General features: G+C 45.8%; 1 protein-coding gene across 1 annotated transcript in view; it reads right to left on the bottom strand.

Annotated features, from left to right (window-relative positions):
* The window catches only part of SHROOM3 (shroom family member 3), a 346,309-nt gene continuing 334,802 nt past the window's right edge, over positions 11,184 to 22,690 (bottom strand). Inside the window, 3 exon segments of the mRNA XM_003482418.4 lie at positions 11,184 to 12,330; positions 12,333 to 12,615; positions 15,849 to 16,121. Of these exon segments, the coding sequence (XP_003482466.3) occupies positions 12,248 to 12,330; positions 12,333 to 12,615; positions 15,849 to 16,121 (639 nt within the window). The 3' untranslated portion in view covers positions 11,184 to 12,247.

Below are 22,690 nucleotides of genomic sequence, written 5' to 3'. Positions count from 1 at the left end.
ATCCATGAGCATGGAATGTCTTTTTTTGTATCATCTTCAGTATCTTTCATCAGTATCTTATAGTTTTCAGTGTACAGGTATTTCATTTCTATGAATTTATCCTAAGTATTTTATTGTTTTGAAGCGGTTGTAGTTGGAATCGTTTGCCTGGTTTCTCTAATAGTTTATTTTTAGTGTATAGGAATGCAACTTATTTTCCTATATTGATTTTGTATCCTGCACCTTTGCTACATTTTTTTCTTTGTTCTAACAGTATTTTGGTGGAGTCTTTAGAGTTTTTCTCTGATATCCTATTATCTCTGCAAACAGAGACTCTTCTACTTTTTTTTCTGATTTGGATGTATATTTTTACTTTTTCTGGTCTGATTGCTGTAGCTAGGGCTTCCGATACTATTTGAATAAACATGGTGAGAGTGTACATCCTTGTCTTGTTCCTGATATTAGAGGAAAAGCTTTTGGCTTTTCACCATTGAGTATAATGCTGGCTGTGGGCTTGTCATATATGGCCTTTATTATGTTGAGATATGTTCCCGCTCAACCCATTTTGTTGAGAGTTTTTATCATGAATGGATGTTGAATTTTGTAAGATACTTTTTCTGCACCTGTTGAGATGATTATATGATTTTTAGCCTACATTTTGTTAAGGTGATGTGTCACATTTATTTGTGGATGTTGCCTCCTTGGAATAAATTCCACTTGATCATGGTGTATGTTCCTTTTACTGTGTTGTTGGATTGAGTTTACTAATATTTGGTTAAGGATTTTTGCAACTATGTTCACGAGGGATAGCGACTGTAATTTTCTTTTACTGTAGTGTCCGTGTCTGGTTTGGGGATCAGGATAATGCTGGTTTCCTAAGATGAGTTTGGAGGTATTCCCTCCTATTTTTTGGAAGAATTTGAGAAAGATTTGTATTAGTCTTTAAATATTTCATAGAATGCATTTGTGAAGCCATCTGGTTCTGGATTTTTGTTTGTTGGGAGGTTTTTGATTACTGATTCAATCTCCTTACTAGTAATTGCTCTGTTCAGATTTTCTATTTCTTCATGATCCAGTCTTTATAGGCTATATGTTTCTAGGCAGGCATTCATTTCTTCTAGGTTGTCCAATTTGTTAGCACATAACTGCTCATTGTAGTCTTTTATGATCCTTTTTATTTCTGTGGCATCAGCTTTTTTTGGGGGGGGGTGGCACGCATGCAGCAAATGGAGGTTCCCAGGACAGGGGTTGAATAGGAGCTGCAGCTGCCAGTCTACAGAAAAAGACAAAGCCTACATAAAACAGGTAGGAGAGGTTGAGATGCAGTCTCACCAAACCCCACCCTGGGTGTAGTTGACAACAACTGGGAGGGAAGTTGTAACTCCCAGCTCCTCCCTCAGGAGTAAAGAGTCTGGAATACATATCTGGTGCCCCAACTTTTAAGACCTCCATTTGAGAGATGGCCCCTAAAAATATCTAGCTTGAGAGCTCCCTTGTGGCATAGCGGTTAAGGATCTGGCATTGTCACTGCAGTGGCTTGCTGCTGTGGCATGGGTTTAATCCCTGGGCCAGCATAGTCCACTAAACTAGTCTTATAAGAAATGTTAAAGGGGCTTCTTTAAGCTGAAACAAAAGGGTGCTAATTAGTAAAAGAAAACATCCAAGTCTAAATCTCTCTGATAAAGGTAAATAAATAGCCAAATTCAGAATAATAAAATACTGTAATGGTGGTAGGTTCATCATTCATAAGTCTACCATGAAGGTTAAAAGACAGAAGTAGTAAGAATAACTATAACTACAGTAATTTGTTAGTGTATAAAAAAGATGAAAAGATGTAAACTGTGACATCAAAAACATTAAATGTGAGAACTATGTCTAGATACTTACATCGCAACAGAACAATGGAAGGAAAAAAATGTATACATGTTTGTGTAACTTGGTTCCCATGCTGTACAGTGGAAAAAATAAATTAAAAAAAAAGAATCAGAAAAAAAACAAAACAAAACAAAAAAATGTTAAATGTTGGCAGAGCTTTAGAATGCATTTAAGTTATCACCTTAAAATAGACTGTTAGAATTCTAAGATGTTTTTATGTAAAGCTCATGGTACCCAAAGTAAAAAAACCTATAGTAGACCCAGAAAAGATTAAAAAGAATCTAAGCCCACTGCTATGGAAAAATCATCAAAGCACAAGGAAGAGAGCAAGAGAAGAAGAAAGGGACTGAATTATAAAACGGCCAGAAAATCAAATGGCAATAATAAGTCCACATCTGTCACTAAATAAATGTAAGTAACTGGACTAAATTCTCCAATCAAGACATAGAGCAGCTGGATGAATTTATAAAACAAGACCCAACTCCATACTACATACAAGAGACTTTGTCTTTTTCACCCAGTGTATAGGAATTGCTCGGCTAGTTTCTGGATATTCTTCAGAGGGAATTGTTCTATGTGTAGCTGTAGATTTGGTGGGAGGAGGTGATTTCAGGAGCCTCCCATATTGCCTTTTTTTGTATTTTTAGTGCTGTGCCTGCAACATATGGAAGTTCCCAGGCTAGGGGTCAAAGCAGAGCTGCAGCTGCCAGCCTACACCATGGCCACTGCAACATGGGATCTGAGCCCTATCTGTGATGACACCACAGCTCATTCCAATGCCCCATCCTTAACCCTCTGAGCAAGGCCTGGGATGGAATCCATGTCCTCATGGATACTAGTTGAGTTCATTACTGATTAAGAACGTGACAGTGTCTGTGAGGATTCGGGTTTGATCCCTGGCCTCGCTCAGTGGGTTAAGGATCTGGCATTGCCACAAGCAGCGGTGTAGGTTGCAGATGTGGCTTGGATCTGCTATTGCTATGGCTGTGGCGTAGGTCTGCAGCTGCAGCTCCAATTTGACCCCTAGCCCAGGAACGTCCATATGCCTCAGGTGTAGTAAAACAAAGACATTAAGAGTATTTCACTGTATTGATGTACTGTAATTTAATCTGCTTACCTGTTGATAGAGATTTGAGTTGTTTTCAGTTGCCTGTTGTGATTCAAGCTGTGTGTGTGTGTAGATAATATTTTAATTTCTCTAGAGCAACTAACCTAAAAGTGGAAGTGCTAGATCATAGGGTAAATACATACTTTGTTTTGTAAAGAACTACTGAGCAGTTCTCTGAAGTGGCTTCCTTGCTCACCCGAGTGCATAAAAACTCCATTTGTTCCACGTACTCGCCAACACTTGATTTTAGTCATTTCAGCGAGTGGGTTATGGAACCTCATTGTGGTTTAAATTTGTATTTCTCTGATCACATAAAACTGTCCATTGCCTTTCCATGTGTTGATTGGCAATTTGTTTATCTTCTTTTGTGAAATGTCACTTTTAATTTTTTTTAATGGAAGTATAGCTGATTTACAATGTTGTGTTCGTTTCAAGTGTACAGCAAAGCAATTCAGTTACACACACATGTATATGTATGCGCGCATACATAGTTCAGATTCTTTTCCCATATAAGTTGTTACAAAATATTGGGTATAGTTCTCTGTGCTATATGGTGGGACCTTACTGTTTTATCTATTTTATCATAGTAGTGTATATATGTTACTCTTAAATTCAATTTATTCCTCCCACCTTTCCCCTTTGGTAGCTATGTTTTCTATGTCTGGGAGGTCTCTTTAAATTTTTTTTTTTTTTTTTGCCAAGATGTTAAAACTGGGTTATTTCTATTGCAGATTTGTATTTGTGTGTCATCCATATTTATGCATTATGGAGATAAATCCTTTTCTTAGCTACCTCCTCCTGATTTCTGATCAATTCAATCTAGAGAGCTGTGGTTCTATTTGTGTTAGCAGGCTTATGATAATCCCTTCTCAGTTAGCCATGCCAATGAGAATATTTAAGAACATTTAAGGGAGTTCCCTTTGTGGCTCAGCGGTTAATGAATCCCACTAGGACCCACGAGGATGTGGATTCAATCCCTGGCCTCGCTCAGCAGGTTGAGGATCCAGTGTTGCCGTGAACTGTGGTGTAGGTCACAGAGGCGGCTCAGATCCCATGTGGCTGTGGCTGTGGCTGGCCTGGCAGCTGTAGCTCCGATTTGACCCCTTGCCTGGGAACCTCCATATGCTGCGGGTGTGGCCCTAAAAAGCAAAAAAAAAAAAAGTTGAGAGTAATGTAAACATGCACATTTCCTGCTCTACTTCCCAAATGTGCTGCTTTCTTCCTACCTGTGGAGGGAGATAGTTTAACCACATCTTGAAATTATTTCCTTAGTTTCTTGTTAAGGAATAAGCATATTATTCCTTAGGTAGCTTTTAACTCACATTTGCAAGATGGTCTTACAATTTCTTCTTAAACTCTGTTATATCACCTTCAATATTTATTGTTCAAAACCAAGAAGGCTTCGGTAAGGTTTGTGGAAAAGATCAGGAAAGGATGGAGGATGAAAAGGATTTGCATTCTCATTGCAAAAAAATATGTTTATTCAGGCTTAAACATGGAGTAAAGTAATTATTCCTTGACTTGGGGAAAGTTGCCTCAGTATTAAATAATAATACCAAAACCCATCTAAAGATGTGTTATTAAGCTGAGTTTATTATTAAACTCATTATGAAACTTTTTGAATAAACTTGGAAAATGCCTGTTGATGGCCTAAGCTGCCCATCTACCTGCTGAGCACCGTAGCCCTGGATGCGCTATCAGACTATCTGCTTCCAAACATTTCATACCAGGTGGACCTGTATTCCATTTTTTTTCTTTTAATTGTGAAGAAGGTTAGTGTTCTTAAGTTCTTCATCCAGAGCTTTTGAATTGTCTTTGTTGGTTGTTCTTCTTACCCACTCAATTCCTGCTACTGAAAAATCAAGTGATGCCTATATTCTCTTCTAATCAGAGAAGAGAATTAGCTCTCATTCACTCTCATGTCTACTTATACATGTCGCAACATTTGCAAAGTCTTCCTTTACCTGTTTCTCTCTTTTTTTTGAATGAGCTTGAATGTGATGAATTTTTCCCCTAAATTGAAAAGAAAAGCACATTCTTTTTTTTTTTTTTTTTAACCATTTCTTGGGCTGCTCCCACAGCATATGCAGGTTCCCAGGCTAGGGGTCTAATCAGAGTGGTAGCTGCCAGCCTACACCAGAGCCACAGCAATGCAGGATCAGAGCCACTTCTGCCACCTACACCACAGCTCACGGCAACGCCAGATCCTTAACCCACTGAGCAAGGCCAGGGATCGAACCTGCAACCTCATGGTTCCTAGTCGGATTCGTTAACCACTGAGCCACGACAGGAACTCCTGAAAAGCAGAGTCTTGACTTTACTCAAAGGTTGTCTTGCCTTCTAGCTCTTTACTCATTCCCACTTTATCCTTTCTAAGTCACAGCCCCTCTCCCCCGCCACCCGAAGAAAGACAAAATATAAATGGAACCCTTTGGGAAATGAAGAAAACTGTAGAGTGAGGTGGACACACACACACACACACACACACACACACACACACACACACACACACACAATGGATAGAAAGGCATACCTTGTGGAGACGCCAGGAGACAGACACAGGTACACAGAGGCAGAGCTAGGCAGAGACAGGGGTGGACGGGTATTAAACTTACATATCCTCTTAAATAGGTCTCCTTCTAAAACCACTGCTTCAGGTGCTTTGAAGAATATGAGTAATGAAGCACATTTAAAGAAAATACGAGAAACTGCTTTCCTTTGATGGTTTCTCCTTCAAGAGATAGAAATTGGCCACTTGATAGGTTTTTTTTTGTTACTATCAGAGAAAGAGATCTTACAGAAGCAACAGCTAAAAAATCCTATATGATACCAGAAGTTAATGCTTGAGTAAAAATCTAGACGAGTAAATCTGTGCCAGTGATCAGTTTATTGCCTCCTGGCTCCGCATTCACCCTTCTTCGGTCTATGCTCTGTGGCTGTGAACAGCCGCGTTCATCTCCTTCGCAATGCATGTGATGTTAGGCTTTCTCAGTAGAGGGCGCTGGAGGGCAGGGTGGAAGGTGAGGATTGCATCGCTGTTTGGTGTGGGTGTGAGGACGTCCGAGGACGTTCTGGCCCAACCACGGGCTGGCCTCAGCCGGTGATAACCTCCTCCCAACTCTGTGAACCAGAAGGATTCCTGCTTGCATCCACACCCCTCAGAAACTGCCAACACCCGCTCCCCCGGACCCCATGTGGATAACCTGTGACTCAGAGGCTTTCCACTGAGCCGCCACCCCCTCCCAGCACTGCCCCCCCACTGCCACCCCCAGTCTGTGCCGTGGGAGTGACTTCACCTTACCCGGCTTGCACTCCGAAAGGTCGCTTCCTGCTTGCCCTGGGAACTGCAGAGCAAGCTCTGGCCTGAGCAGACCAGCAGCCTGCTCAGTTATTGGTGGGCTGAGTTCCCCAAGGAGCTCTGGACCCCAGCCGTGGGGAGAGGGCCCTTTCCAAGCTTATCTTTCCTCCAGGACTCCTCAGCCGGCAGGTATCACATAGAATCTCCTTATATTCTCTAGATGCTTGTTTATCAGAATTTAAGTAATTGCTGGAGTTCCCATGGGTTAAGAATCTGATTGCAGCGGCTTGGGTTGCTGTGGAGCTGCGGGTTCTATCCCCCCGAGAGGCACAGTGGGTTAAAGGATCTGGCATTGCCACAGTTGCAGTGTAGGTCCAAGCTGCAGCTCAGATTCAATCCCTGACCCGTGAACTTCCATTATACCATGGGTGTGACCATAAAAAAAAAAGAAAATAAGAATTTTATAACTTCTTGTATTAAACTTCCATTATGTAAAGTAATAGCAATATTGATGTTTCAGCAAGAAATGCAACTGCTTTTCCACTCATAGAAAATTTGAGAGGAATTTATGGAATGAAGTAGGAATAAGGGAACCAGTTTCTTCATTCACACTTTTTTTTTTTTTTTTTTTTTTTTTTTGCCCAAGTTTGATTTTAGGCTCTTAGTCGGGCAGTGGCTCCTTTCACTTCTTAAAGGAAATGAACACATTTTTGTTTCACTAGCTAGACTGTCAATTCCAAGACAAGAGAAATTCTAAGTTATATGTAGCATGAGACATGTGATGAAGCAACAGAAATCGGAATTTCTGGTCCCCACTGAAAAGGCCAGTCATAGATTTCAGGTCAGCACAGCCATCATGGCAGCCTTTCAGATGACACTGTGTGATACGCCAATTCCTTTAGGGAAGAAATAATGAGCACATTTGGGCCTGAATAAGGACTTAGCGTGTTTAAATTTAAAACAGATCTTGGAGAGAGTGAGTGGGGGGTGGGGGGAACCTGGAACCACACAACCTCTGGGATTATATAATCGTGGGGATGATATTAACTCATAATAATGTGCTTAATGAGAGTAAATGTGATGGGGCTTTGAACGTGAGATTGCCATGACACACATTCATGCTAGTCCAGTTGTGATCCTAACAACAGAAACTGTACAAACGAGGCTCCCAGATGTCAGAGCACATCAGATAAATCGGGGAGCTTGTTAAGATGCAAGTTCCCAGCCTAGCTGGTTGTGTCCAGGAAACTGGCATCTTTCACAAGCACTCGTGATTCTGACGTAGGTGGCATCTTGACTGCCCTTTGAGACAAAATGATTTCATGTCTGAATGAGCTCCCTTAAGAAAAGTGAGGCTTTGGAGTTCCCGTCGTGGCGCAGTGGTTAACAAATCCGACTGGGAACCATGAGGTTGCAGGTTCGATCCCTGGCCTTGCTCAGTGGGTTAAGGATCTGGCGTTGCCGTGAGCTGTGGTGTAGGTTGCAGTCTTGGCTTGGATCCTGCATTGCTATGGCTGTGGCATAGGCTGGTGGCTACAGTTCTGATTAGACCCCTAGCCTGGGAACCTCCATATGCTACAGGAAGCAGCCCTAGAAAAGGAAAAAAGACCCCCCCCCCAAAAAAAAAAGTGAGGCTTTATTTGGAAGTAAGAGTTGGAGTTCCTGCTGTGGTGCAGTGGGTTAAGGATGCAGTGTTGCTGCAGCTGTGGCAGAAGTTGCAATGGGACTTGGATTCAATCCTTGGTCTGGGAACTTCCATATGGCGTCAACGTGGCCAAAAACCAAACAACGAACAAACAACACAAAAAGAAATGAGAATAAACTAGAACACTGTTACTGTGTTCCTTTCTGATGCTAAAATGGCCTTTATCATTTTACCCCATGCTTCATCCCAGAGTTTCGGCAGGGCAGCAATGAACACTCTGTCCCTAAGAATCTACTTTTATGTAGAAAAGCCCCTTCACATTCATCCGGCTACCTCTTTCGGGAGATGGAAAAATCGTATCTGGCTGAGGTTCTTCCTTTTTCGCTCCTAGCAGTAAGGTGAATAAAACTCATTGTGTTCTAAGAAAGGGAAAACAGTTCCAACTTAACAGAATAAAGCCAATAATATCACGGAAACCTCAAGAGAAAATTTTGGAATCATGTAAGAATAAAGAGCCAGCATTTCCCAAAGTACTCAGGAAAAAAAGATGCTTAATTAAAATGCAAACTTAAAAGCAGAACTCGGGAGTTGCTGTAGTGGCTCAGTGGTTAACAAATCTGACTAGGAACCACGAGGTTGCAGGTTTGATCCCTAGCCTCACTCAGTGGGTTGAGGATCCGGTGTTTCTGTGAGCTGTGGTGTAGGTCGAAGACACGGCTTGGATCCTGCATTGCTGTGGCTGTGGTGTGGGCCGGCAGCTGTAGCTCCTACTGGAGCCCTAACCTGGGAACCTCCATATGCCTCGGGTACGGCCCTAAAAAGACCAAAAAAAAAAGTAGAACTCATACTAGGCATGACTGTGATCTACTTTTAAACTCAGAAGTGACTTTGGATCAGACGGAGTACTAGGAAAACTGAATGTTCCGGGCTAGTTTCTGTTTTATAAGCCCCCACATACCTCATGTAAGCCCTCCATCCTCACTTCAACAGACTCTTGGGAGCTGACCCAAACTTACCCAAGCCACAAGTCTGAAAATCATGGTGCAAAACAGAACCTAAAATGATCCCCTGGAGCAAAGGAAAAAAAGGTTTGGTTTCGACAATGCTTCGGGGAGAAACTTAAGACACATTCACAGTGGATCCTCCCTGCATTCTTTGGGGTTAAGCAGCCACAAGAAGCAAAACAGCCTGAGAAAAGGCTGAGTCAGGCAACATGTAGCCACACGCCCAGGAACTTCTCCGGAGGCCTCCCAGTTCTGCCAGAGGGCATCACCTTTTCTCAGACCTTCAAGAGGTTGCCGGTGCATCAGCAGAAGGCCGTTCCCCTCCCACCTGACTTCTCACAGGAGGGGGTATCTCTGAAATGATCCCACCATGGGGATGCTTACTGCCTGAAGGAACATTCCTGAGGATGTCATGGGTGTTTGAAATCGGGACCAACAACTTGGCCATGGTTGCTAGGCTCATGATTTTGGCTCAAGATATGGTTTGGAGGGGAAAGGTGGCTTCTACTGTAGCTTTTTTGAGTCGTGGGGAAGAATGCAAAAGAGGAAAGGGATAAAGAACAGGCTTATTTTCTAGTGAAAGTGAATAATGTAAATTAGGTTAGTGGTTTCCACTCCCCAGAACCCAGAGGTCAAGTCCTGTTAGAAATATCACGTCACCTGAAGATTCGACAGCATCACACATGGTACCTCACTCGTTTCACATGAGAGGACAGTGTTTCAACGGAGCGAAAGGATACTGTCCTCAGTGTTCCAGCTTGCAGGTGCTTGTGGCGCCTTGAAGCATTAGCTGCTGCTCCACCACGGGGCTCACTACTCTGACACGCAGAGGTTAGAAAAGTGGTTGAAAAAGACTGCATGTGTAAAATGTTCCCAGTCAAATCCTTAAGGGTAATTTTGAAGAGTGCTGGGAACTGGGCGCCCCGGAATCCCCTGAGGAACTTCACTAAGAACTGCTGAAGACAGGGAGTTCCCATCATGGCTCAGTGGTTAACGAATCCAACTAGGAATCATGAGGTTGTGGGTTCGATCCCTGGTCTCACTCAGTGGGTTAAGGATCCGGCGGCGGTGCCGTGAGCTGTGGTGTAGGTTGCAGACACGGCTCGGATCCTGCGTTGCTGCGGCTCTGGTGTAGGTCGGCGGCTACAGCTCCAATTCAGTCCCTAGCCTAGGAACCTCCATATGCCGCGGGAGCAGCCCAAGAAATGGCAAAAAGACAAAAAAAAAAAAAAAAAAAAAAGTGCTGAAGACATTAGCTGGCCAGCTTCCACCTGCTCTGACCCCAAGGCACAGCAAGTATCAGCAAGTCAGGTGGTCAGTTCCTGATTGGACTTGATCTCAGGCTCCTGTGTGGGCCTAAGTCTGAGGAAATGTCAACGAGGCACACTATTTTTTCTTGACTTTAAAATGACCATGACCATGCCGTGTGGCTGCTGAATGCCATCACTGGTTCTACTGAGTCCCTGGGAGATGGAACCTCTAGATGTGAGAGAGAAGCTTTTGAAGCCATTCCTGGGAACCTGAGCTGCAGTCAGACAGTGTAAAACTTCCAGAGAAGGAAGCAATGCATTTTGTTGATGGCTCATAAATTTCTGGGGGGGCCTACTGGTTTTAAATTCATCCAGACACATCTGTATTGGGACCAAAACTACACTTTTGACGTTCTTATCTAGAAAAATTTCATTCATTAAAATATACCAAGGAAAAAGGGCATTGGTATCCTCTCCTGCTTCTCTAAGGCTGGCTGCTATAGTACGTGGAGCCCACATCAGCACAGGTGGCCACCAGCCAAGGATTAAACCCACGTGAGAACATCAGAACTAAAGCACAGCCTCGGCTGTGCCACTTGCTCCAAGTACCAGGCTGTTGCCCTCCCTGGCCACTGACAACATAGCCTGGTCACTGGCCCATCACCTCCTCCCATCTTCTGTTCATCATTTTTGCTTTTTAGGGCCACACCTGTAGCATATGGAAGTTCCAGGCTAGGGGTCCAACTGGAGCTGTAGCTACCCGCCTACACCACAGCCATAGGAATGCAGGATCCAAGACTCGTCTGCAATCTACACCAAAACTCACAGCAAAACTGGATCCTTAACCCACTGAGCAAGGCCGGGGATCGAACCCACATTCTCAGGGATACTAGTCGGATTTGTTTCCACTGTGCCACAACAGAAACACCCTTCTGGTCTATTTTAATAGACTTAAAGCATGTGCCTGACTACCCTCTAAGGTGTTCTTACTGAAGTATAATTGTGCAAAATCATTCTGCAGATATTAAGGAGGGAGTCTTTAATAAAAGTGTGGTTAAGTTTGACAGTTTGGGAAAAGAAACTTTGAAAAGCATCCATAAAACAGCCTGATAATGTATCTCACTGCAGAAGCCAGTGTCAGGTCAAATCTCATACAGTAGGACACATGAGTTCCGTTTCAAATGGACTTGGGTCCTGGCCTCCTCCCCTTGTCAAGAGGTTGGAGAGTTGTCCTTGTGAATAAAATTCAGCTTTCTCTCCACCCCCGTGATAGTGACAGGAACCCCTCGAAATGACGTGGTAACCACGGTGCATGACGCCTTCTTCCTGGGAAGGCGGTTGTTGCAGGAGGAAGGCGGTGAGTCGGGCAGCGGTGGCAGCAGGGCCTCCCCCACACTCGGCTGAACACAAGGGCTACTCAGTCTGTATTTACGGAAAAAAAAGTCCCCACACGTAATGTGACTGTCTTTGGAATTCTTCATTTCATTTAGGGTCTCACAAAACAGCTCAAACGTAACCTTGTCTACATCCAACACAAGAGGGAGGAGCAAATAAATGGTTAGCACACTGACAATGATCTTTTTTCATTGTTAAAAATATAAATAACAGTGTTCAAGGTTTGACAGTTTTCCCCTCCGTGTGTGTTTCTCTGTAAGGCTTTATGCCGCAGGCCCTTCAGGAATAAGAACCAGTACCTGTCATCCGCAAGCAAGGAGGGCCACTGTGCCTAGATTCCTGAGGGGGACACACACTGACCCACGTTGCCTCAGCCTGTGAACAACTAAACCATCAATCACCCTCCAGCCAGGTCTCATGGTTGCCCTGATTTCTTCCTCCTACGAAATAACAATAGAAAGGGGTGAGTTCTCAGCAGCATTCAGGCTCTCAGAAGATCAATCATGAAGGCGAGAAGGAAAGGACAGGCTTTTTCCTGGAGAGAATTTTTTCCTTTTGTCCAGAAACCGCCCCCACCCCCACCCCCCAAATAACCCATCCAGTGTAAAGGGTGGCTTGGACTGAGACATTTTTCAGGTTACACAGTGTGGAGAGAGACAGGGTGACGTGTTGGTTTGGGTTCCGGCAAAGAGGTTAAAGTGGAGAGGTCACTGCTGGGAAGAGACCGCTGACAGCACATCCCGCCAGAGCGGTCACGTCGCCGGCGAGGTCTGGGGCAGTGCCAGGGCCCCCGCCTTGGGAACAAAATCCGAGGGAAGACTCTCCAGCAGACACTTGACCTGCTCCTGGCCCAGCTTGATCTTGTCGTCCAGCTTCCGCTGCTCGATGAGGAGGGTGGACTTCATCTTCACAAAGTGCTGGTAGTCCTGGAGCTGCTCCTCAGAGAGGTAATTGGCCAGGATGTCCAACACCACGCGCTCCCTTCGATCCAGGTTCTCCTTGAGCTCCCGGGCGTCCTCGTGCTGGCCAGCCAGGACCTTCCTCTTCTCGTTGAGAGAGCTCTGCCGGGGCGAGACAGGCAGGTCAGCCAAGGGCCAGAGGAAGGGGGAAAGAGCCCAACTGCCTGCAGAGCGACCTTTTATGGGACCGGGAGGCAACTTAAGATCCTATTTCGATTGTCACTCCAAAGTAAGGAGACTCGGTTTTTTTGAAAATCAGGTTATTACCCTGAGGATGCATATATAGAGGTCGCTCACGTGTCACGTGACAGCTTTGATTTGAGGGAGATGATGTTAAATTGGCTGGGGTAATGGCTTTACTTTAGGCTTCTAGACTTAAAAGGATGATCCAGGATGCCACTTAAAGTGGTCCAGGTCACAGAGACACAAAGGAGAGTGGTTGTTGCCAGGACGTGGGCAGAGCAGAGAACGGAGGGGAGTTGCTTGTTTTGATAGGTTTAGCGTTTTAGTTTCATAAGATGAAAAAGTTCTGTAAATATATACTTAGCGCTACTGAACTAAGCACTACTGAACTGTACCTAAAAATGGTTAAGATGGGAAATTTTATGTTATATGTAGTCTACCACCATAAAAACAGTGAAGGGAAAAAAAGTCAGTTATCAGGGTACCTTGAGTATTTGCAAGTATTTACATTTATAGTGGTTCCCAAAGTGTAGCCCAGCAACATCGCCTGGGAATTTGTTAGAAATGCAAAAGTTGGAGTTCCCGTCATGGCTCAGTGGTTAATGAATCTGACTAGGAACCATGAGGTTGTGGGTTCGATCCCTGGCCTTGCTCAGTGGGTTAAGGATCCAGTGTTGCCGTGAGCTGTGGTGTAGGTCACTGCGTTTCAGTGGCGTGGTGTAGGCCGGCAGCTGTAGCTCCTACTGGAGCCCTAACCTGGGAACCTCCACAGGCTGTGGGAGCGGCTCAAGAAAAGGTGGAAAAAAAAAAAAAAAAAAAAAAAAAGAAAGAAATGCAAAAGTTCTAGCCCTCTTCTACCTACAGAATCCAAAGCTCTGGAGGCAGGGCCCAGAGATCTGGAATTGAATAAACCTTCCAGGTGATTCGTTTGCAGCTGAAGGCTGAGAACAAGTGCCCTAATCCGTAATCAACAATGGGAACATCTCTGAAAAAAAAATGTTTTCATTTTCAAGCCTCTAAATCCAACATGAGAGAAATTCATTTTAACAATGATGGCAATTTCATATTCTGAGAGTTTCTTATACAGACCTAATGGTAAGGGAGCATATTATCTTTAGGGCCAATTTACTAGATGAAAACCTTTAATGTGGCTTTTGACCCAATATGCTGATCGATCTATCTATATGTATGTGTGTGTATAGTTATATATTATTAGCATCATTACAAATTTTTTTTTCATTTTAAAATTTTAAACAATTTTATATTTAACCAGATTCTTCAGGCCAAAGTGAGAATCTTTTTTTTTTTTTTTTTTTTTTTTTTTGTCTTTTTGCTATTTCTTCGGGCCGCTCCTGCGGCATATGGAGGGTCCCAGGCTAGGGGTCGAATCGGAGCTGTAGCCACCGGCCTACGCCAGAGCCACAGCAACACGGGATCTGAGCCACGTCTGCAACCTACACCACAGCTCACGGCAACGCCGGATCGTTAACCCACTGAGCAAGGGCAGGGACCGAACCTGCAACCTCATGGTTCCTAGTCGGATTCGTTAACCACTGCGCCACGATGGGAACTCCCCAAAGTGAGAATCTTTAAAGTGGAAATTAATCAAGAAATCAGATTATTTAAATATATACCTCACTATAAATTAGCTTATGTGGGGTTATAAAAGGCTCATGTGTCTTTGCTCTAACTCCCCTTAAACTAGCCTGTTAGATCTTCCATTTTCCTAGAGGAAGAGTACAAAGTTAAAGGTTTATCTTACACATAGCTCCATTTTCATAGACTTCCTTCCCTTAAGCAGAAAAACTCATCTTAAAAAGAACCCTTTAGGGGCTGAATTTGCATGAAGACATCTTTTAAAATACTGTAGAGAAATACGTTAAAAAGTAAGAACCTCCTCGTCATCTTTAAAAAAATGATGAACTATTTTAAGCATCAGCATTGCATTGAGAGCAGTAGAATATCTGTATACCCATCACTAACAGTGCTAAATCTTAGCATGAACATTTTTCATATTTCAGATTAAAAACAAGAGAGGAGTTCCCATCATGGCTCAGTGGTTAGCAAATCCAACTAAGAACCATGAGGTTGTGGGTTCAATCCCTGGCCTTGCTCAGTGGGTTGGGGATCTGGTGTTGCCGTGAGCTGTGGTGTAGGTCGCAGATGCGGCTCAGATCCCCCATTGCTGTGGCTCTGGCGTAGGCTGGCGGCTACAGCTCTGATTGGACCCCTATCCTGGGAACCTCCATATGCCGCGGGAGTGGCCCAAGAAGTGGCAAAAAGACAAAAACACCAAAACAAACAAACAAACAAAAGTAAGAGATTCAGTTGAAGCCTTGTATATTCAGTTGATATACTTCCCCTAATTCCCTTCCCCATCCCCTGCCCCTCCCATTGGTAACTCTGATCCTCAGTTTGGCATTGACCATTTATTCTCCTTTCCTCATTCTCATGTATACTTTTAGTTTCTTTTTTTTCTTAGGGCCACACCCATAGCATACAGAAGTTCCCAGGCTAGGGGTCCAATGGGAGATATAGCTGCCCTGCCTATGCTACAGACACAGCAACACGGGATCTGAGCTGTGTCCGCAACCTACGCCACAGCTCACGGCAACACTGGATCCTTAACCCACTGAGTGAGGCCAGGGATCAAACCTGCATCTTCATGAATACTAGAAGAGTTCTTAACCTGCTGAGCCACAACAGGAAGTCCCGCCCCTCTCTCTTTTAATGTCAACCCTCATCATGCTTTTTACCTTTCCTTTTTTTTTTTGGCTGCAGCATGCAGCAACTTAATGTGGGATCTCACTTCCCAGACCAAGGACTGAACCCAGGCTGCAGTGGTGAAAAGTGTGGAATCCAAACCACTAGACCACTGGGGAACTCCCACCTTTTCTTTTTCTGGGTAGGACGGAAGGAAAGAGACTCTGGCACCACGTTTTTACTTCCCTAAGCACTGCCCAGGCAGAAGTACCAGCATGGCATCTTGGCATGGAAGATGCCATCACCCCTGTTCCCTGCTCATCTGCCCACTGGACTGTCCCTGCCCAGAGATGGTCATCTTCTCGGGAAGGGCTCCTGTCGAATCAGACTTCTCTGTGCGCATGGGCGCAGAGGGACGAGCTGTTGAATGGAACCACGAGGCCACCTACCCTTTCCTCGTCACTGGCGTCTTGGCCAAGGCCGCTGAGGACGTTCTCCACGCGGGCCAGGCGCCCCGAGAGGGACAGCAGCAGGTTCACCACCTTGTCCAGGTCCCCGATGAACATCTTGTACTTGTCAATCTCGTTGGGCTTGCAGAGCTCGCTGATCCAGGCCTCCACCTCTTCCCCCAGGGCGTTATTGAGCTTGATGTCCATCAGCAGGCTGCCCTTCGCCTCCTGCAGGGTCTCCAGCTTGTGGGTGAGGCTTCCGATCAGCTCCGCCTGTGACGAGAGAGGAGCGACAGAGCGCGATCAGTGGAAGGAAGCAGCATCTCTCCTCCCAGCCGCGCCTTCCTGCCTTTGCTTGGAGGCTCAGGTAAAGGGCCCCCTGCTCTGTAGGGACTGCCCCCTCCCACCCCCTCCCCCAGCGTTTCCTTTCCCTGAAATGTCTACAAATGCCTTTCTCTGAACCTGCCCAGTCTTCACAGGCCAACACTCAGTACACATGGCCTGGGAATGTTTTCCAAGTGTGTCGTGCTGGGCGTAGCCCTGCCTTCCCAACTGGTTTGCTAACTACTCACTTTGACAAGTCTTTCTGAGCCATGTTCTCATGTGATGCTCACAACAATACCACAGGTAGGCAGGGTAACTATTCTTGTTTTATGAACAGAGAAGCCAAGAGTCAGGGACCTGCCCACGATCACAGAGCTGAGTTGACTATTAATCACTGATACCATCTGTACAGCCATTACTGTGAGCCAGACACTGTGCGAGGGAAGTCTAGGGACCATCTCCCTCAGCCTCCCCCACAGTTTTGTAGTATATACTCCTCTGTCCCCAGAGAGAGCACAAGGTGAGGACGACACATGACCACTGGGTGGGGCTGAACGCGGGTCGGCTTGACTCCAGGGCCACCCTTGGACCATCACTGTACATAGTCACATCGACACTGTCACCAGAATCCAGTCCCTTGTTCTGGCCACGGCTCCCACTGCCTCCAGTTACCAGAGCTGTGTGATCTGCCATCTTACTTACAAATTTCTATATAGACAACAAATGCACAAATATCCAATACATTTAACTGAAGAATGAAGTGAAGGTCTTAGTGGTTTCACGTTGGACTTCGTTTATAGGAACTGTCTACTGCTACTTTGCTGCAAAAGAAAATGAATCCAGGCTTTCTATTTTTTAATTTTTTGTCTTTTTTTGTGTGTTTTTAGGGCTGCACCTGCGGCATATAGAGGCTCCCAGGCTAGGGGTTTAATCAGAGCTGTTGCTGCCAGCCTACACCACAGCCACAGCAACACCAGATCCGAGTCGTGTCTTCGACCTACACCACAGCTCACAGCAACGCTGGATCCTTAACCCACTAAGCAAGGCCAGGGATCGAACCCGAAACCTCATGGTTCCTAGTCGGATTCATTTCCGCTGTGCCACGACGGGAAATCCTCCATGGCTTTTTAAATTAGTCTTTCATTTTTCTCTTTGCCCGAGGTGGCAAGATGGAAAAAGAACATTTTCCCCCCTTTGGTTAATAACCTATTTCTTTAGCACTAAAAAGGTTCCAGCTCAACATTTATATATATGTGTATATATATACATAAAACTGAGCTGTCTGTTGGAAACTTTGTAAAAAAGGGTCACAGTTTCTGTGTTAGTGTAAGTCTTCATTTTAAAGGAAGAGAAAAAAAATATTTTTGACTAACAGAATTGAAGGGTACTGAGGACTCTGTGTACCATTTCTTCAGCATGAGCACCAGAGAATACAAGAATCACAATGATATAGGAGAACATCAATTTCTTCCCAATCTGCCTGTCTGGGAGCTGGACCCCAGAGGTACTTCAGTCTAATTGAGGTTCATAATGTCCTCAACATGTCCCAGTTTTGGCTCTGGCTTCTCAACCCACCCAATCCCAGAGACTGAAGCTGTCTCACCTGTGGCAGCGACTCGCCATGGCTTTCTTTTCTTGTTTTTCTGGTTTTTTTTTTTTTTTTTTGGTCTTTTTAGGGCCATACCCATGGCTTATGGAGGTTCCCAGGCTAGGGGTTGCATCAGAGCTGCAGCTGCCAGCCTACACCATAGCTCATGGTAATGCCGGATCCTTAACCAAGTAAGCAAGGCCAGGGACTAACCCTTTGTGTCCTCATGGATCCTAGTCAGGTTCATTATCGCTGAGCCATGATGGGAACTCCTCGACATGGCTTTCAACAGGCAGTTTAGTTAAGACAAAGTAGATACAAATGATGCTTTTATAGTGGGAAGAAAAATGTACAGTGTGTATCACTCCCCTAAGGAAGAGTCTGAGCCAGAAACATGCAGGTGGGAGAGAATATTGCTTAATGTTGTTTAATTTTCCTTATATTCCCCTGGAAAACTCTTCTTTTTCTGAAAAACCGTGCTGGCTGGCAACTATGGTATTTGCAAGATAACCTGTGGGAGACCTCCAGCAAAATGGCCAGCGGGGCTGTCGCTCTTGCACCGTGCTCTCTGCTCCTACGAAGGGAGTGGCAAGGTTACTGGAATGGAGAGCAGGAGGGACCATAAACGCTGCTGCTGTCACATCTCCCAACATCCCTGCTGGACAGGGTTATGACAAGTCAAATGGCACCATTCCCGTCTTTCAGGCGGATAGTGAGAAAGACTGACATCTATAAGACGCTGGCCCAGGAGGTGGAGCTTGCATTTCCCAGGCTTGCCACTCTCGATGTTAACCAGACGGTACTTACTGATAGAAAACTAGGTTTACCGAATCCGGAGAGCACCAACATTAACTGAGCATCATCATTCTTATCACTTCAACCTCAGGGAAAGGCCACCTGCTTATTCAAATGTTTTGGGAGCCATTTCAACCTCACATCTTGAAAAGGATATTTTCTGGAAAAGGCTTTTAAAAAACCAGTGTAGAAAGAAAAGGGAAGAGCCTCATGTTTTCCGTTATTCCTATGAATATGACTTCCTGTGAAACCAATGTTGTCATTTATGTCATTTCTGGAAGGGACTCAAAGGACTTTTATCAACGATGAAATCGAGATGACTTTTACAACGCTCAAGGCTTTCAGCAGCTGGCATCTTAAGGGACAGGTATGATGATTTTTAGTTCACAAATGAACAGGAACCAGTAAAGCGAAGGCTCTCTTCCCCACGTGGGGACGAGTGGGGAAGACAGGAGAACCCTTCCCCCGAGTTCCTGCTGAATGTGGCTCACTCGTTTTGCAGGCTCCTTCTATCTAAGTAGGGCCCACCACGTCCTTGACCTGTCCACATTATGGCTTTAATTGAAGGGGACAGGTCAGCAGCGCTGTAGGGGCAGCCACCAAGTGAGCACGGTTCAATGGGTAAGGACAAAGAAGCTGACAGCGCTCTGCAGCCACGAGGCTCAGAGTCCAGCCCCCTCTCTGTCTTTCCCCTGCAGACCCTGTTTGGTTTTCAAAGCCATCAATGCTGGCAGAACTGCAAGCTTATGTGTATGGGAGCTGACGTGTCCTCCGGGCTTCATGGGACAAGGAAGAACAGAGATGAATAGGAGTGATACATGGAGGCTGATGTGGGAAGACCCAATACGCATGACGTGGAGTTCTGATTTCTGAAGGCTGCTGGCTGGGCTGTAATGTGACACCTCACAGCCGGCCCACACCTGCTGACACCAGTGTTACTGAGCAATCCATCAGTCACTCCTGGCCCAGAGGCTGCACATTTGGATGGTATTTAAAATTTTAATTTCACCAATCCTTGGAAGTATTAGAGATTTGAATTTTATTTTACTCACTTCTTTTTTAGTTGCATTCACGGCATGTGGAAGTTCCCAGGCCAGGGACAGAACCTGAGCAGCAGCTGCAACAATGCTGGATCCTTAGCCCACTGTGCAGGGCTGGGGATTGAACCCACGCAGGCAACACCAGCTCCCTAACCTACTGCGGCACAACAGGAACTCCTACTTTTTAAAATATGGTTAAGAGGGATTTGAGTAACTGAAGGAAACAAGGGAAAGTTGGCAGTACTAGATAGCCATTTCTCCGCTTGGCAGATCTCTTAAAAAATTGCCAACCCATACCCATAGCATTCAGTGGGGGAGAGAGAAGTGTTTTGATTCTTTTTTTAAAAAAACAACTCAACAGCTCTCAGGAGCTAATGAATTTGCAAAATCATTGACATTTCTCCATTTCTCTTCTGGCATAAACTGTTTCTAAGAGCTCTATTTCTAAGGGCTCTTTCGGTAAACATAGTTTAACAGACCCTCCCACCCACCCACCTCACCACCTGTAGGCAGAAATCTTGCTGGGCCCTGCCCACCTCCTCGCTGCTCCAGCACTGGCTTGAACCCTGGTCCAGAAGTCAGGAGACCCAGCTTTCACTGAAAGCTCGCCATCAGGCCAGTCACTTGACCTTCGGTGTGCTGTCCCCATGCACACCAAGAGCACTCTAATGCCTGCCTAAAACGAAGAGTAACGTTGGGTGTCTGAGCTCTTTCCCCGGGGCAGGCATTTCTTAAGTGTTTTCCCATTCAATTACTACTCACAACCACCCGATGAGATGGGTGCTGTTATCACCCCCCTTTTACTGATGAGGAAAGTGAGGCGGATAGAGGTTATTTCCCTTGCCCAAGCTCAGGCCGCTAGAAGGTGGCAGCCCCAAGCTGAAATCCAGGTCCTTTGGCTGCAGGGTTCAGGCCTTTCATTGCTATGTTAAAAGAGCTCAGAGGAATGTTGTGGGATTCAGATAAAATAAAGCAGGTGTGGGGTCTTGGGAAAATATAAAAGTATGAGACACATGCAAGCCGTCACTGTTTTGTGCTGTCATTAAGATGAGGCAACAACCTGAAGCACGCACACCAGTCGCTTGGGTAGAGGCTGGCGGGGGAGCATGCCCCCCTACCCCCAACAACACGGCTTCCCCTTCTGCTCTGACAGGGATGCCACTAACGTCACTACATACACACAGCTGGCCTCTAGTGCTGGCCTGTCTTCACCTACATGAGGAACTTGGGGCTCCTAGCCGCGTGGCCAGGGTTTGGGGAGGAGCGAAATTCAGGCTCCTGGGGTGAAACCAGGACTAGGGAAGGCCCTCAATAGGAGGATCCAGGCTGCAGCATGAGACTGTCTTCTGCCCTGAGCCACCACGTCCCATGCTGTGCAACCTCATCCAAGCAGGTCATGGGGACCCGACGGCCACGTCTGATGGCCTCCAGCACATTCCCTGTCCAGACAGGCTCTTTGCCACTTCCTCTCGGGAAGGCTCCTGAGCAGCAGGTTGTCAGGTTTGTTTAGCCTGGTGTCTGGGTAACAGGGATGAGGACTCTTTCCTTCTCTTTGCATTCAGCCACCATCCTCCTCCTCCCTCCCCGGATGACCTCTCATTTTCCCTGTTCCTACAGGACAGTCCCCTTCAGCTCTGGCTCGCCTCTCTCGTCTGCTCCATGTCTAATCTGCTCTTAGGTTCTATTTTACATCCCTTTTTAAAACATGTAAACCCATCTGTTCCTGGCTGCTCCTGCAGACTTGCCGGGGCGGCTGCAACCCCCTCCAGCACTCCCTCTTCCCTGTCTGACTGCACACACAGACACCTTCTGAAAGGCAGGTCACTCGCCCTGCGGATAAACGCAGGGAGGAGGACTGATGGCCAGAGGCAGGAGCCCACTGCGGCCGCCCCCACTCACTGCAGTGAGCATCCTGGCCGCAGAGGGCTCTGTGAGTTACCAGTTGCATGCATCGGGGATGGGGCCGAGCTGGCAGTGTGACCCAAACAGGGTGAGCTTTCTATTTCCTCCCCCTTTTATGCTCCAGCTCTGTCTGGCCGGGGAATAGCCAGGGCTGAACCACGCGGGGCACGTGGCAGCAGAAACACTGTCAGGAGCCAGGACTAAACGCTGAGCCATAAAGCGGGCAGGGCAGGGCAGGGCGGTCCCACTTCTGCCCCTTCCTTCTCTTTCTCCCTCCATCTCTCCCACACCTGCCCCCAAGGCAACTCTCCTTGCAGAGCTGCCCAGCACAGTGGTGACACAGGCATTTAAAGAGAAAACCCCTCTTCCTGTTCAGAGGAACTGAGGAAAAGGACCTCAGGGGTCTGCTGACAGCGAGGGGACTGCTGACCATTCTTTTATGAGAGCATCTCAGCCATACAGGACAGCACAGCTGTGCAGGCTGCTGTGACACCGAGAGAACTTTGTCCAGAAGCCCAGGAAAAGGATGGGGGTATACTGGACAGGAGAGAGCAGGAAAAGAAGCCCCCCTAACCCTATGTGTGCACTGCCTTAGGTCCTGGCTCACCCTCAAACTGTACATGTGGGGGACCGACCTCAGGCAGAACCGCAAAGGCTTTGAGAACTGAACTCGACCCTGTCCCAGACTCACCCCCATGAGGTGCCTGTGTGAGACAGACACATGCAATGTAGAATGCAGCAAAGGCTCTGAAAACCAAATTGACCCTGGTACCAACACCCACAGGTGGGACAGAACTTGTAGCCTAAACCTAACTAGGTTGACTGCCTGCTAAAGCCAAACAATAAGTCTACATTCTTCAGAAGATTTTAACAGAACCCAGAGTCTCATAATACTCGAAATGTTCAGATTACAATGTTACCTGACATGAAGAGAACCAGTAAAACACAAGCAACTCAGAGCTATCTCAGCCTGAGATAACCCCAACGTTGGGACCATCAAAGCCTTTAAAAGAGCTTTTGTCAGATCCGTCTCCTAGAGTAATGACAAAACAAAAATAAACAAATTGAACTTAATTAAACTTAAGTTTCTGCACAGCAAAGGAAACCCTAAACAAAATGAAAAGACAACCCACATGAATGGGAGAAAATATTTTCAAATGAATCAACTGACAAGGGATTAATCTCCAAAATTT

The sequence above is a fragment of the Sus scrofa genome, chromosome 8 (assembly GCF_000003025.6).
Source record: "Sus scrofa isolate TJ Tabasco breed Duroc chromosome 8, Sscrofa11.1, whole genome shotgun sequence".
Taxonomy (NCBI): Eukaryota; Metazoa; Chordata; class Mammalia; order Artiodactyla; family Suidae; genus Sus; species Sus scrofa.
The sequence above is the reverse complement of the archived record's forward strand: the minus strand, read 5'-3'. Positions and strand labels throughout refer to the sequence as shown.